The sequence below is a fragment of the Macrosteles quadrilineatus genome, unplaced genomic scaffold (genome assembly GCF_028750875.1).
Source record: "Macrosteles quadrilineatus isolate MER2022 unplaced genomic scaffold, UCM_ALF_1.0 Scaffold_9__3_contigs__length_116548681, whole genome shotgun sequence".
In the NCBI taxonomy this organism is placed as follows: Eukaryota; Metazoa; Arthropoda; class Insecta; order Hemiptera; family Cicadellidae; genus Macrosteles; species Macrosteles quadrilineatus.
The window spans coordinates 33,871,632-33,888,207 of record NW_026542602.1 but is presented as its reverse complement, the minus strand read 5'-3'; the positions used below and the strand labels follow the sequence as shown (position 1 = coordinate 33,888,207).

The following is a 16,576-nucleotide window of genomic DNA, read 5'->3' as shown; positions in this document are numbered from 1 at the left end:
ATTTTTACCGTTATTGTACTATGTTGATGAAAAAATTCATGACATAACATCATACGAACTCAACATAGCCAACATATTTTTTTCATTTGTGTTAAAATTCCCACACATAAAGAATTTACAAACGTGTGGTTTATTATTTTGATTTGGATTAACCACATGTATATTACTGTACAGAGTGTTTGTACAACAATCACCTGTAGAACCTGTCGCCCGTCTTCCATCTCGCGTCCCCCGCCCCCTCACATGACAACTGAGTGTTGAGGGAGTGGTTCTCGTTGCGAGGGTCGTTGACATAATCCTCGACTCCGTAGGCGTACACTTTGATGGCTGTCGTGATCTCGTTGACCAGTCTGTCACTGGAGGTGTCAAAGTGAACACCTGAAACAACGTAAAGAGTATTATTTGTGTATTAAGAGCGCAAAGTACGTCATTGCCACTTTAAACTTGTGGCCACACATTTCGAGAGCAGCAATGACTGTGCTCGTAGTACATACAGGATTTTTCTGCTTTTGTTTTCTTTTTTAGGTTATGTTATTTGCTAAACCGGTTGTAACGTATCGGCTCTGCAGCTGTGAATGACGTAGAAACGCCAACAAACTGTGAAATCAGCTGGTTTAACGAGAGAACATTCATTCCTGCTATTTTGCATATTGTTTACAGGTGTGTGATCATTTCCATTCAGTGGTAGAAACATTAATTTATGTTTGGTTCTTTTGCTGTTATAGATGTTTTGGATGTTTCTATTGAGAGTTAGAACAAAAACAGTATAACTTGGTTTACTGTGTGCCCAACTAGTAGCTAGAAGTTCTTAGGTTAAAATTTAAAAGAGATTTCACTAGGTTTTCTATAATTCAATACTGGATTGAAGGTTTGTCTTTGGGGCTTTTGATAAGTGGTCCTCGTTAAAGAAAATCCGGGTTTTCGTAACATGGCTAAAGATGATATGAAAATTCTACCTTAAGATGGAATCTACTTTGTTCAAGTATCAAAAAATAGACGTATCATTCTTCTATTAAACACTAACACTGCTTTTTTTATTTAATTTTAAACTTAGAAAGCTTGTTGAGGATTAAATCTTTATATGTCATTATTAATTATAAATTACGTATAAAAAATACAGTTACAAACGAATAAATAGTAATATCCTCTTTTATTAGTAAAGATATAGAAAGTTTTAATGCAAATAACCACACAATTAAAAAATGTACACGTTTAAAAAACAAACATATGAAGGACCAAAATCTAATTTTAATCCGAATGAAAAGAAAGTTCTTATGAAACGCTGTTATCTATAAACTAAGTACAGTAAAGACAAATACAATGTCTACAAAAGAGCAAGTTTCCCTGGAGAACAACGAACAACAGGGTAAGTGGAAAATGTGAGCTTAGGGAGTATCTGCTTCTCGCCACCTTCCATATAGGGTATATAAGACGGGAAGAAGGGGGTGGTACAACATGTTATTGGACGTATGTGGATATTTATTTAATTCCCCTGAGAGTCCTTATCTTGTGTAAAAAATCATATTATCAGTTATTTTTGATTGTAGATTAGAGAGGAGAATGAATATATGAATGTTTGGCATGGATAATTACAAGAAATATTCTTTGAATGTCTTAACTTTTTTAGAGGATGTATTTATAAATAATAGTGCATGTGTAACGTAATAATCGAAAACTACTTCATTACCAAGCTGTGCAACAGCTTAAAATTTGAAAAACAAGTTTTCAATACTTTTCACATTAAAATTAGTCTTGTAAAGATTCTATTGTAAATACAGGCATTATAATTGTGGTTTTAGTTTTGTTTGATAATAGTTAACAAACACTATAGTTTACTGCATAACTCAGTATAATAGCAAAACAGCCTAAAATTACACAGTGCTGATACGGCATGATAAGCTGAACGGGTGTTGAAACGTTCAGTAAAAGTATATTTATTATATTGGTAAACATGTGTAATACCTTAAAAATATATCACCATATAACTTTTGTTTGCTGTGTATTTTCAGTGTCCATACAAAAGTTGGGATCAAAAATGGTTTTTGATTTTTTCATTTGGTATTAAAAATTTTTACTTTCCTTTTCGTCATGACACAATTTTTTCCATAACAAAATTTTAATGAATTTGTTATAAAAAAACCATTAATGCAAAAAAACTTGTTTAACTGCAGTTAAGCAAGTAAAATAAAAAAAAAAATGGTTGCAGCTTTGAATAACTAGTTTTTGTTTTCACGAACCCTAATACGAACTGTAGACTCTTTAAAGCAAATCGTAATGGTAATATAGTGTTCTCAGAAATTAGCCCGTGATTAAAGGCAAACTAAACCCCAACTTAAGAATCAAAGTGTACGTTTCTTGTGTACCTATGTATCTTGAAATGATGATTTATTGGTAGTAATTGATGATGTAATACTCTGCAGCCTGAACAATTATTTAATGTTAGACTCAATAAACCTAAAAAAATACCATCAATGCAACCAAAACATGACAGTTAAGTACAAATACGTATATATATCGACAAAATATTTGAATATTTTAAAACAAAACCTTGTCTGACCATTTCCACAAAAGCGTAGCAAGAGTTTCTCTTCATTATTTTCTCTGTTAACTTACTCGGAAGTAAATTATTACATTCTGCGGAAAGGCCAATAATAAGGTTAAGAGCTTCTAGCAGCGCCGGTGTGGATGTAATAGCCATTGTAATGACCGTTATAAACAAGAGGCTACCAGGACTAAGTGGTTGGTGGACATGAGTGTGCTGCCAACATAAAACATAACTATGATACGACTAGTATGTGACATGGTAAGGTAGTTGACCAAGTGGCTTTCTATTTGGAGTGTGTAACATAAAACGGAATGACATGTCTTTATGTAATATGTAATAAGTTGAATATTGTTTCTGTTTGTAAACACTATTTGTTTAAATTTTTTGAACAGAACAGTCCAAACTCAGGTCTTGTTAACAACAGTATCAATGCTTTTAGGTCAGATATAGATTTTATAAATTTTTGAAAGCATTTATTTTGTTTAGGGTTATATTTGGAGTTTTTTTGTCTGAAACCTTAAGTAAAAGATTATTATTTTCACAGAAAAAACCCTCTGCTTGTTTAAAAGTTTGATTTTTTAAATAAATACTTGTACTTAAAAATGTCCAGTTAAACCCTGAATCGCATCAAGCACGATATGATTGATAATCAATAAATGTTTGCAGAAAATATTTAAGTTTTGTTCAAATACGGTTTTTTTACAATACAGTAGTAGATATTTATTTAATTGTTTTTTCCTTCAATATATTGCAAATATTTCGAAATAAACATTTGTTTTGTTATTTGTTGTTTCACTTTTGTCTGTGGAGTTATTGAAATGCAATAATCTAGGATTCTATATTAATAAGCTGGTAATAAATGTTGTATGTTTTTTAGTCTATAAACCCATTATGCCTAGAATGAGTCCAATTTAACTTGATAATAACACACATTTGATACGAAGTACGTCCCTTAGTGAGACGTTAGTGACATAAATTAGTTAAAAATATATATGCAATGTAAGTAACATTTAAATGCATTTGTAAGCATTATTTTGCTACTGTTTTTGTATTGTTTTTATTACTCTAGCTAAACACATTTGAATTAAAATATGGTATTTTGTTAAATAATATGATTTAAACTTGAAATACACTTACATTTTGACATTTATATATTTTTACAAATATATGTTTGACTTTCAGCTACTCTTAAATTGTTGAATTGGAAATTACTATGAAAATGTTTCGTAATATACCTGGAGAGGTGAATAGTAACGTAATTTACAAGCGGGACGAATTATTTCAACACGCCACTTGCATCCAACTAACAATGAAATGCTAACTTTGGTATTTTTCAACACCTGTTACAAATGTGTCTAGCTTGGTTAGTTTATAAAAATGTTTATTAAAGATAATTTTAATTTTTTTATAATAATTTTTTAAGCTGAAAATTCTTGTCTCTTTTACTAATTAGTTTATTCATATTTATATAGCTACATATTAGTACAAGTTAGTTATAACTAAAAAAACCTTTTAACTTTTAGATTTTGTAGTATATATTATCTTATCAAGGAATTAATACACAACTAAGCATGTTAAATTGTTTCCGTAATTCTATTTCTTAAAACTAAAAGTATTCGAATCAGCTGAATTCAAATGGTGTTTCTAGAAAGTCAAAGATAAAGTATTGTTTGGCTACATAATTTATGTTAATTTGTAGACTATTTGTTAAATTTACAGTTCTAGATTAATTACATTCAAACACTATGCTTAAAGACTGTTTGTAAGTTTGGATTGAAAGTTATCGTATACTTTGTCATATTAGAAATTGCGTTTAACGAAGCGTTCGTCAAGATTAAAACTGTAAGACCATTTCTTTTGAATAGGCTACATGTTATACACAAACTGACAATTTAAGTGAATCATGATTAAATATTTTGTTTAACAATATAAAAATTAATTTGCTCATTTACGACCATATTGGTAAAATTACCCTAGTTTAGATCATGCAACAATACTGTTGTTTTGTTTTATTTTCTCAATTGATACATATCTCAATTATTTTACCGTTCATGGATACTATTAATTCTTTTTGTAGATACATATTTTTGTACTGTCAGCTTTAAGTGTAAATAGGGTGATAGCATTGTTTTTTTTTTAATTCGGTTCAGACACGTACTATTTACCCTTATATAATCTATCTTCGTATACAATTAAATTGCAGTGATTTAAACTGAATGATGATGTTTTTATTGCTATATAACTGTTTAAACGTACTAATATAGTATGGCTTAAATGTTAGTCAAGTAAATTGTATATCTTAAATACACATTAGCTTACCAACGTTGGTAAAGTACCTTCACATTTAAAGTAGCCCATAGTACATGTAAATTGAACAGAAATATATACATGGAATAAAACACATTTAACTGTTTCCTTTTTTCTTAAACACTTTATTAAGCTGGACATGAGCAAGGTAAGAAGAGACGAACCCTTATAGTTACTGTGGAGCTAATGGGCTATATAGATACTGTTGTAACAAATGGTAAAAAACATTGTAAAAAAATTTTAGGTCTTTATTTTTTGGAACTGTACCCTGTGATCATTAATGCAAGGATATTTATTAATTCTGGCTAAATAATAAAGATATTATACATATCTTAATCGCATGTATAATTTACACTTTCCTTTAAATGTACAAGCTGCAATATCAGACTTTTGCAACTGCTCAGCAAGGTATTGACTATTGTGGATGCCATGTAAACTTTAAGCAAAACTTGAGCTCGTGTCGAATGTGTTGCTGCAATTCATCGTCAAAACAGTCTTATATCTGATTATTCACAGTTCAAGTAATTTATCAACGTGGCCTCTTGAATACCAAATGAAGAATCCAACACAGTTCCATCACAGTTTATATTTATTCTATGATATCAGTCTGAAAACTCACCCAGCATGCCGACCGGGAACTGATAGGGGGTCTGAAGGTTCTCTATGACACTCTGAGTGACGACCCAGACGTAGTTCTCTCCAGTGATCTTGTAGTCTCTAGCAGCTGATAGGATGTGAGTCGCCTCCTCTCTGGTTGAGTACAACAGCATCACTCGAGACTCAGAATTGACAAGCTCCAGCAGATCTGCCGGCCTCGTCACCAGCACTGTGTTGAGGATGGTGAACCTTAAACCAGTCAGTCATTTGGAGTTGTAGTATACCCTCACTATTAAGATATAAAGTTTGTATTTGTAAATTAGAAATAGCAACTTATTAAAAATATACGGAAAATACTTATCCGGCATTTAAAAAAGATGTTGAGATAACGATTCGCTATGTGAATACATGTAAAAAAAAAAAAAAATATGAATACAATTAGTAATCATAGTATATTATTAATTAGATAACCTATTAACATCCAAGAAGAAAATATTGTTATTGTACAATTTTGTACAAGTGCAATAAATTGTTTAAATTGTATATTTTATATTTACTTTTATAGAACAGTTAAACGACGTACAATTATTGTTGGTTCTATCAACACACACAGACAGATTGGGAGTTCCTTTGGCTGAAAGCGCCCTGTGCCCCTTTTCTTTGTCTGTTGTTGTGTTGTTACCGTAACTTGTTCAAGAATTCTCGAAATGAAGCTACTTATACTTTCAGATATGATAATTTCTGTTTACAGAAACTATTACTAACAGTCATGATTTATTTGTCTGTAGAAGCATAATTTTCATATGGACCCATGTAGGAAAATATCCTGGAACCACGGCAAGATTAAATAAGGAACGGACTTTGTTAGAAAGTCACTTATTAATTTCTTATTACGAATATAGTTGTTGTAATATGTTTCGGAACAAAATAAATCTATATTAAAAATCAAATTGTAGTCGAGAGTTGCAATTACAATGTACTACATTTCGTTCTACGGTTATAGGATATACGTCACACTTTATTGCCCCACTCAAACACATTAACCGAGAACATTAATTCCATCAGTGTAACACCTGGGATGTGGTGCAATATATGCTGGAATTACTCTTCTCGTTCCAACTGGTTTATTACAGTTCCGACCTTTGTGTGAGATACATTACAATGTCTATTACAATTGTAATGTGATCTATATTTGCCTCTGATTCCAAATGTTTTTCCACTTTTTAACGGTTACTTAGGATTGCTGAAATTAATTATAGCCCTACGCAAAAAAATATAAACATTTAACGTTGAGCAGTAAAGACACTTATTCAAAGATCAGAGGGTGAGAGCTTCTATAAATATTGGTTTTGCCCTTCCACGAGAGTGCCAACCCTTTGAGTAAAACGTATTAGGCCTATTTTAAATAAAGCATATTCAGTTTATTTAATAATATACTTGACTTTTTAAGCATATTGTTTTGTAGTTTGTTCGATTAAATGTATCTGATTACCTGATTAAATAATAATTTTGTGCAGATGCAGAATGGTAAATCATTAGTTTTAATATGCAAGTAATGTTGAATGATTTATATTTTTAGTCCAATAGCTCAGATGAGATACAAATGAAAATATTAAGACGGCGTTTAGGTAACACTTAAATATAAAACTTAGAAGTTCGTACTCACTTAAACCTGTCTTGCATTTCTGTGATACGTTCACGAATGGCCTGAATGAAGTCGTCGTGGCCAGCAATTTGTGAAGTGACTATAGAAAACCGATGCCATTTGTATCTCTCTAGAATACTGAGCATGGCAGCCGTTTGGTGCTCTAGAGAGGGGGCTAACTGAAGCTGTAGACTGGACTGGGAGGCTCTCTGCAAAATTGAAATACCCTGTTATCTCAGAGGTTGACTACAATAATAACTATTTACTCTATAACAATAGCACACGCTATTATATCTCGAGTATACTGTATTGCAGTGGAGAGAAAACTAGCTATATCTATGGATTGGGAACACATCATTGCATTTCTAGTCTACGGATAAGTTTTTTTTTCTTTGCTTTCCAGAGGAAACTAGTTTTAACGGTATACTAGACCAAGGCGTATGTCAATCCAGGTACATATAGTGTAAGAAAGGGGATTAACCCCGTACCCACGGTGCTCATCTATGCAGACACTGTTCACATTACACTTAGTCGACCAGTTGGTGTGAACAGAGTTGAACAGTAGCATGACCATCGATTTTCAAATTCCTTTCCCAGCTGGCGTGAGCTAGGCGATGACAATGAATACACAAACTATACGATGACCGGTAGAGCTGACTTCCTAGAAACATCGCTAACATATAAGCCACACGCCCTATCGGTAATCAGCCAATGAGAGGACCTGGAGTGGACAATCGAGGAGATCACCACGGGCCACCGGACCAAGAAGATCAAGAGTTTCGGAGTGCGTGTATGCTTCAGGGACAATAATCAGTATGTAAAAAGAATCAAATATATAACTAAAGTTTTGTAAAACAAACAAGTCATATAATTTGTCAGTAACTCATTCTTTAAAATTTCCTATCGATTTTCTTTTCTTGTAAATTTAACGTTGTAAATTAATTTATCTTAATATTGTTGATATATTGTTGTTGTTGTATATAGTTGTTGTTAATATTGTTACCTTTTCAAAGTTTTCTTTTGCTGCTGTAACACTTTGTAACATTTGTTGTTTCTCTAAATTTAATTTTGTTTTTTACACGTTGAGTAACACCGTTAAGCAGTCTTATGTCTCATTAACCTAACACCTCTTGACTAAACTAAGCGAGTGAAACCTTTAGGAAACTTTAATTTAAAGTGAGGCATGGGACTCGCAATAGTTAGAGCAATTGTTAATAGGCTTAAATAAAACCTGTCTAAAGCAACTGTTTTCAGAATAATTTATCGACAGTAAATTGAGATAATTATGACTAAGACTTGATTGTATTATTGTAACATGATTGTAACATGTATATACATGTTTATTTAAGTCAAGTTTCCTTTTTATCAAGACATTAAAGGTTTAACAAAATGAAATGCAAATAATTCCAAGTAAAATATTGCTATGATATTACTGTATTACAAGGATAATGAATCAACATAGTACAATAATTTAATCTTATTAAATACGATACTTACTCTTTCTAATCCTGAGTTGTCAGCGTTCCAGGCGATGACGGGAATGCCCAGGTAGCCGGCCAGCTGCAGAAAGTACTGGGCCGATGCAGTGCTGCGGCCATACTTCTCATAGTTCATTAGGTACAGAATCGCTGATACGTTCACGTTCAAGAACTCCTTGCACAGTGAGTTCAGGATTGCTGAAATACAAAGTGTGTTTTAGTTTGAGTTCATAAGGTCATAGGAGGAATAATGGACCTATTATTTAGGAACATATCATGTTAGGAATTCAACAATTATTATATTTACTAGGTGCTTCTTTAAAAATAAATATGACAGTGTGTTGATGAAAGTGGCAGTTTCAAATATTTTAAATTCAATCTACGATTAATATTGTGCTTTACGATGTTATTACACTTTTTTACACTGATGAAATATAACAAGTATATAGTTTAAAGTTTATATTGACTATCAGTAGAAAGCTTAACCCCTCAATGGAAGACATAAGTAAGTGTAGTTCATTTAAGAACCCGTTTTTATTTTACGTGTCAACCAGTTTCTTATACTTCGTGAAACCTCCTCTCCTCATCCTTTATCCGATCCGTCTGTCCTAAGATTTGTCTCCGGTTTAAATTCAAATGTTTCTCTCTTAACAATCTAAAATACGTTCGAGAGTAAATTTGATTCTCGCATTTTCTTGAAAGTTTTACACCTTTTAAAATGTGAAGCATGAGTGTTCAAATTTGTTGCCTTTCACTCTTCGAACGATTAAACAACCTTATTTAATAATCCATTTTGTATAATAAGTGGCATTTTTATATCATAACGTAATTTGTAATATAATTACAATTGATTATTTTTTTAACGAAATTTTATTGAATTACTATGTTGGTTACCACAAACTTTATCTATTACTACTGAAAAACATTTGTTTGATGATTTTTTTACATATGGGTTGCCATTGATTTATACAATTTGAGAATTCTCACATATACGAAATTTCCACCTATCATGGTTAAAAATTGTTATATATTGTATTGAAAATATCGTAACAGTTTTGTTTTGTTTGCTCTGTCCAATAAGATAAGCAAGATGGTTTGTTAAGTTAAATTATATTTATATATAAAAGTGTACATGGTTTATCATGTTGAATTATGTAATATAAGGGTAAATAATATTATGTAATATTATACTTTATAAAAAATATTTTATAGTGTATCCTTGTGATATTGGTTGTTGATTAATTTTGAGTAAATTATGGGTAAATTACATAAGACCTATGTAAAAATTCCTGTATAAAGGTTTTTCTTAAATATCTACTTAGATTGACAAAATATACTGTATAAAATATTTGATTTCATAACATTTTTTATGAATTTTAGTTTTGAAAAGATAAATTTTTGATATTTTGTAAATAATTAAGAGTTATATTTTTAATTTGGATGTCAATAGATTCACGTAAGAAGACATTTAGTTTTTTTTTTTACCACGCAAGCCATCTCAATGTTTCAGAATAACAGAGTTTAAGCCAAATCATAGACAACGGCCATCAATACAAAGCTCTGAGGGAGTAACGTCAAAAAATACATTTGGCAGGAATTCAAAAGAATCACAAAGGATGGTGCTAGTGTTAAAGATTTCTTTCAGGATCTAATTGGAGTAATTAGCCGAGCAAAGTATAGTCATTAGGTCCTTATAATCCAAAAATGTTCTATTAACAACATTGATAAGGTCTTAGAAAGTATGCCTAAAATTCAATATTTTTAACTTTGTTGACACATGCGAACTTAATAGAATACGTGAATAACAGTTATTTTGTAATAGTGCCAGGCATGTGAGAAATACTTACAAATTAATGAACCATCTAATAGACGGTATATGTATTTACTTGTCATCACGTATTAACCAATGTACTAGACAAAGAAATAGTTACACCATGACTCGAGATCTTACCAAATGTTTGTCTCTTTCGTTTTAACTAGTAATAATCTTGATCATTGGTTATACAGGGTAAAAAAGAACTTAAGTTGAATCATTATTATAAAAACAGTTAGACACGAGAGTAATATCGCACACCTAGGTTTTAATCTAACAATATAATCTTGCCAGAAAAGTATTTTCACAACTCTTTTCGTATTACTACATGTTTGTGATATATTAATGTATATACGTACACAATCTGTTTTTTTTTTCATCATATAGAGTTTTAAATGACCCCACTCTATTTATATACTTCAATTAAACAAGTTTAAACATCTTTGATAACCTAACAGTTCCAGCACACAACCGAAAACATGACATTTAGTACGACGTCTAAAAACACAACTTTTTAATTTTACTTTGCTACATATTTATACCAATCGCATCAACCTTTCTCGCATACCACATCATGTTATGTCAATTACGTATTCAATAACTCAGACATTTCAATTCAAGCCGAAAAATTTTTATACATTATGTTTATATAAAATGATACTAATGTAAATTGTACGTACCAATATCATAGGTTAAATTCTTCTAAATAGTTTGACCCTAAGGATTACCAGATTTCAGTATTTCTGGAAAAAGAGAATGATTCATAGTCTGAAGATAAAGCATATTTAACCGCTCTTCTAAGGCAATTTTGCCTGCCCAGAAAGAATCGAGAAAAGGATTTCCTTTGTAACGAAGAAAGGATCGTTAACTTCCTCTGGAAGAAATGGTAACATCCGCTGTCTCGGCTTTCTCTTTTAACGAGTTTTTTTTCAGCAGGGACAACATGTAATTAACAACGGATAACGTTATAATAAAGTACTGGAAATAGTCCATATTATGGTGACAGAGGACTAATATGACAGTATGTACTACTTTTACTACTGTGTATATTTTCCTTGTAGAAAACCACCAAGAAAAGTTCATATTTCAATTTAAGAATGTGGTTTTAGTTATAAGATAATGGTATTAGTTTGTGATTTTTTATGATTTGTAAGTTAGCCAATATTGAAAAATTAACAAATAATCCAAAAAAAGAGTGAGATTTTAAATTGTGTAAGACATTTACCTTCGTATTTATTTTATATTAATAATTATTTGAATAATTCTTATTTTAGTATTTTATTCATTATTTAATATCAAGTTAGAAATGCTATCGAGGAAGAAGCAAATATGTTCTACGTATTTAGGGAATTCATGTTTTCAATAAGGAAAATGTGAACCTCTTCTATTAAGGATCCCATTAGTAAGACATACTTAGAATTTCTTGAGCGCATTTAAAATACATATGAGGAATTTTATTTTATATTTCAGCATTCATAAGCAATTATTTAAAAGAGTCTAAAATTGCAGAAAGTTGACATACTGTTAACCGAATTCTCCAAAATATTATTATATTATTACCAGACATAACAAAGCACTATAAAAACTATTTGTCAAAAGGCTTAAATAAAATACAATTTTACCTAGCACTCTTTTTTAGAGTCTTGAGGAGTAAATAAGAATATCACAAGTAAAATAAAAATGATGAACTTACGAGCCTTTTAGGAAAAGTTCCAGCAACAACTGTAAAGGTAAACCAACTTTGAGGAGTTTTTGAGCAAGGAACTTAAATTCGAGTCCAATTAGACTGTATTTTTCGCCGGACGAGTTATAAGGACTTGATTGAATCATGAGTCGGCTTCACAACAAGTTTACTTCAAGATGAAGCTAATATATTTTCGAAATTTAGAACGGATTTAAAATCAATTGTATATTTATGCACATATATATGCTGCAATATATGTATGATAATTTATGTATACAAATCTTTACCTGAAATGTGTTATTGTTTCCAAAAAAACATAACGAAAAAGGTTTTTACAATTTATTTTGTAATAACATTACATGATGGACATGTGATAACTCAATGAAAAATAATAACTACTTGAATGAGTAAACAAGTAAATATAATAATATTTTCAAAATTATTTTTAAATCCACGTGATGGTTTATTAATTCTTAACTTATGGAATAACAACAGTTTTGTCTAAGAAGATCCCAAATGGAAAGAATCACTCAAAATTAATATATATACTGCAAACATTTGCTTTGATAATAGTTAATTCGAAAAATGCAAAAGTGATGATATTTCATGTCATAAGTAGTCTTTCACAATGTTCTATGAGTATAGTAAAAAGTTATCATTGGGAATTTTGTTTTATACAAGCGTTGTTTTATTCGTATGTTCATATAAATATTTGCCTACATAGTATATGAGTACTAAACGTGATTTATTATAACATTACTTAAATGAAATAAATAAATATAAATAAATTTATTGGGGGATTTTTATTTGTAAAAACAGATGCATTTAGTTGAGTTAGTTGTAGTTACTGCATACTATTCAAACTAGTTTCAATTGTGAAATAAAACCCAATGGTCTGAATAAATATCAAGTTTTATAATCTTGTTGTTTTGTTATTTAATATAAATTCTCAAGGTAAATACAACTAACCAGCTGTGAAGTCTTGAAATGTTTCCCCGGATGAAAAAAAACAAAATAACAATCTATCAAAGTAAACAAACTTTGAGGGTTTTATAAGCAAGAAACTCAATTTGAAGTTGTTAGCTTTTGGTATATATTATGTCTAAAAAATCTGGGACGAATCTCTATATTTATTATTTAATCATACAACTGTGATAAATGTAAAAATAAAAAATAAATAAAACACTTATAGTTTTTACTAGTTGTTTCAGACTATTCTCTCTATTCTTATTGTTCAATGTGAAATGTGGAAAAAAGAACAAGCACAATGATACAAATAACGCATGACCTATTAAAAAGACTACATACAAAAATCATCATATCATATCAAATCATAATTATTAAGACATACTGACAGTGGTTACAGCCAAGGATTTTATTTTTACACATTCAACAATATTCAATATCCTTCAATCTTTCGATGACAGCCGCATTAGTTAGAATTATCGCATTATACCAACCTCTAATGGGATTTTGTTACTGGGTGTTCAATCAGAATACAAAGTATTTAAAGAAGGGCTCACTTAGCCGGGTAACTATTTAATCCTAGGAACTTTAAGAACAACGCAAAACTATCTAAATATTGGGTATAAAACTAACTGTCAATAAGTTTTATAACCTTACATATTAGTTATCGAATTTAATAAGCTTAAACATAATTCCCTTGATAATTACTTTTTAAACAACTTTAGTGAATGTTTAATTGAAATACATGAATACTTGTACTGAGTTATACAGTATTACCAAAGAATCGACTAACCAAGTTTCTTTACACCGAGAAAAGTTAAAATATCAGTAAACGTGTCTGGAAATTCGTTTGCAAAGAAAAGTCAAAGCGTCGGAAGTAACAATTTCTTTGGCAGGAAGTGAACGATCCTTTCTCATCTACGCGGAAATTCTTTTCAAATGCCGTTTCAGGTGGTGAAATCCTATGACAGTGAAATAGCAGTTTATTATTTCCGCAATATATATGAGTTATAGTTGCAATACACTTATTATTATTTTATATATATACAGGGTGGCGCAGATGGATCGGGTGGTTTTAAAATACTTGTCAAACTGTCAATTTTTAAGGTATTGGATTGAAATAAAGTGCAAAACGTGTAGTTACAATGGAAGTTTACTGACAAAAAATTAGTTAAGTTAGTATTTAAAAATTACATCCATCAAATGCCTTCGTTCTCGAGTGATGCATTCTTGGAGTCGGTCCTTGAGGTTCCTCATTGCTCGCTCAAGCACATCACCAGGAATTGATGTGATTTCGTTGTGAATTGCAGCCCTCAACTCCTGAAGCAAGGGTCTACATGAACAATCCCCGGACCACTCAGGAGTTGTAGGCTGCAATTCACAACGAAATCATCAATTCCTGGTGATGTGCTTGAGCGAGCAATGAGGAACCTCAAGGACCGACTCCAAGAATGCATCACTCGAGAACGAAGGCATTTGATGGATGTAATTTTTAAAAACTAACTTAACTAATTTTTTGTCAGTAAACTTCCATTGTAACTACACGTTTTGCACTTTATTTCAATCCAATACCTTAAAAATTGACAGTTTGACAAGTATTTTAAAACCACCCGATCCATCTGCGCCACCCTGTATATATTATATATTATTAGTTTAAAAATTTAGAAAAAAATCAGAGTTCAGTATCGGGAAACACGGATTAAGCAGATTCACTCGCATAGTATTCACGGCTTGAGGTGATTGTTGGACCCTTTAGGTTTGTATTCATCGGTAAATTACACTATTTTAGTAGCTTAAACAGTTTGTACCTGAAAATAACCAGGTTAAGCTGTGTGGTTGAATGTCCAAAACAACAGACCAGCGCTTGCAACGAAAGAACGTTTTTGCCGGGGCATTTTTATCCAGTTAAACAACAATTTTTATGATCCTGGTGCGAACATGAAACAATAGTTGTTCAAAATATTAGAAAAAAGAGGTAGCACAATTTAAACTGAAAAACACGAATATTCACTGTGAATTATAGTGTTCACTAGGAAAAGGCTCGTTTAGCGGAATGAAATGTCCCCGGCAAAAATCTTCTTGCCTAGCAATTTTGAATTCCGTTTAGGAAATACACAAACCTGATGATTCCAGGTCCATACCCTAATATTGAATAACTAACGGGTACCAAACGAGTATCCAATTAAAAAAGAGCAAGGTTTTCAGCATATCCTTTACACAGCCAGATCACTCAAATGAAACTGATTGATTCATTTTGCCCTAGCCTTCCAGTTTTCAATATTTAAAAATTGATTCTGAATAAAAAAATTAAAGGTTTACATCCAACTTGGTTTTTAAGTGACATGGGGCATATAAAACATATGAAACGTTTAAAATTGTTTTATGTATACCAATTAATAATATAGTTATGTTAAATTAAAATAAAGAACAATTTCTTAATTATGGCAGTATCTATAGCCACATATAATAATATTGTTCAATAATATATATTATAAGAATGACAGGTTCAAACGATAGGTGTAGGACCCATGAGATGTAAGGGGTTGAAGAGAGGGATAGGATGGGGAGGTTTTGTTTGCAGAACGCACAGATCCTATTGTAGTGGAGAGAGCTTTGTAAAAACATCCTTTAAGCTCTGAAAACCAATCAGCATTTGCAAATGAGTCTGGTCTTAACTATTTATAAATGTTTTTTGAATTTATGTTTCAATTATATATAAAAAATAAAATAAAGCAAAACGTTCGAATTACAAAGATTTGAACTAAAAAAGATTTTTAAGTTCCTATAAATCTGACCTCTTATAGGGAGGGAAGGATGAGAATATATTTGGCCGAAACATGTAAAAATATAAATTGCTTAACGAAATTTGTAATTAAACGCTGAGTAACGAGAAGCATCCAAACACAATTTAAAATGCTTCCTATATGATTTTAAATATTTACTACAATATAATTGTATTTTCTCGTAGACGGTATGTACAACCTGAAACTGTAAAAAATTATTTTCATCGTAATTTTCTATATATATTTACATTCTTGTGATAGCTTGCAGTATACCTTTAGATACGTTGAATAAATTAAACAAATTCAAAAGTATGAAAGATGAATTTTGACATATATAAGACTGCAACTGAAAAAGTTATGTAGAACTTGGATTAATGCAAAAAATCAATCAAAAATTAGCGAAAAATAAGCAAATATACTTTTGATTTATATACCAAATATTTACATTTTTTATTTGATAGTCGGTTATTTGAATGTAAGATTAAGAGCCGGCAGGAGTCAATAATTTTGCATTGTTATTAACCGTCAGACCCCAGGCTAAACAGTGGTTTCCTAGCACCGATCAGCAAAATCATGCATTATGATCACCTTTTTATCTTAATTAACAATGCTGTAATATGCTTCAATCGTTAACATTGCTGTTATGGGCAGAAAATCCAAGATGGCCGGCGTTCCTGCCGACTCTTAATATTTACAGTTACTACAAATTATAACAACAATGTTTATTCCCTAAAAGCGATACACACATTCTATATTAT

The 16,576-nt window shown here is 30.9% G+C and overlaps 1 protein-coding gene across 6 annotated transcripts in view; it reads right to left on the bottom strand.

The window, feature by feature from the left end:
* The window catches only part of LOC129002321 (glutamate receptor ionotropic, NMDA 2B), a 679,287-nt gene that overhangs the window by 26,272 nt on the left and 636,439 nt on the right, over positions 1 to 16,576 (bottom strand). For all 6 annotated transcript variants that reach the window (XM_054430034.1, XM_054430032.1, XM_054430035.1 and 3 more), the window contains 4 exons: positions 8,592 to 8,770; positions 7,116 to 7,303; positions 5,472 to 5,698; positions 195 to 378 (listed from right to left, as the gene is read on the bottom strand). In XM_054430034.1, the coding sequence (XP_054286009.1) occupies positions 195 to 378; positions 5,472 to 5,698; positions 7,116 to 7,303; positions 8,592 to 8,770 (778 nt within the window). The remainder of the gene's footprint in view (positions 1 to 194; positions 379 to 5,471; positions 5,699 to 7,115; positions 7,304 to 8,591; positions 8,771 to 16,576) is intronic.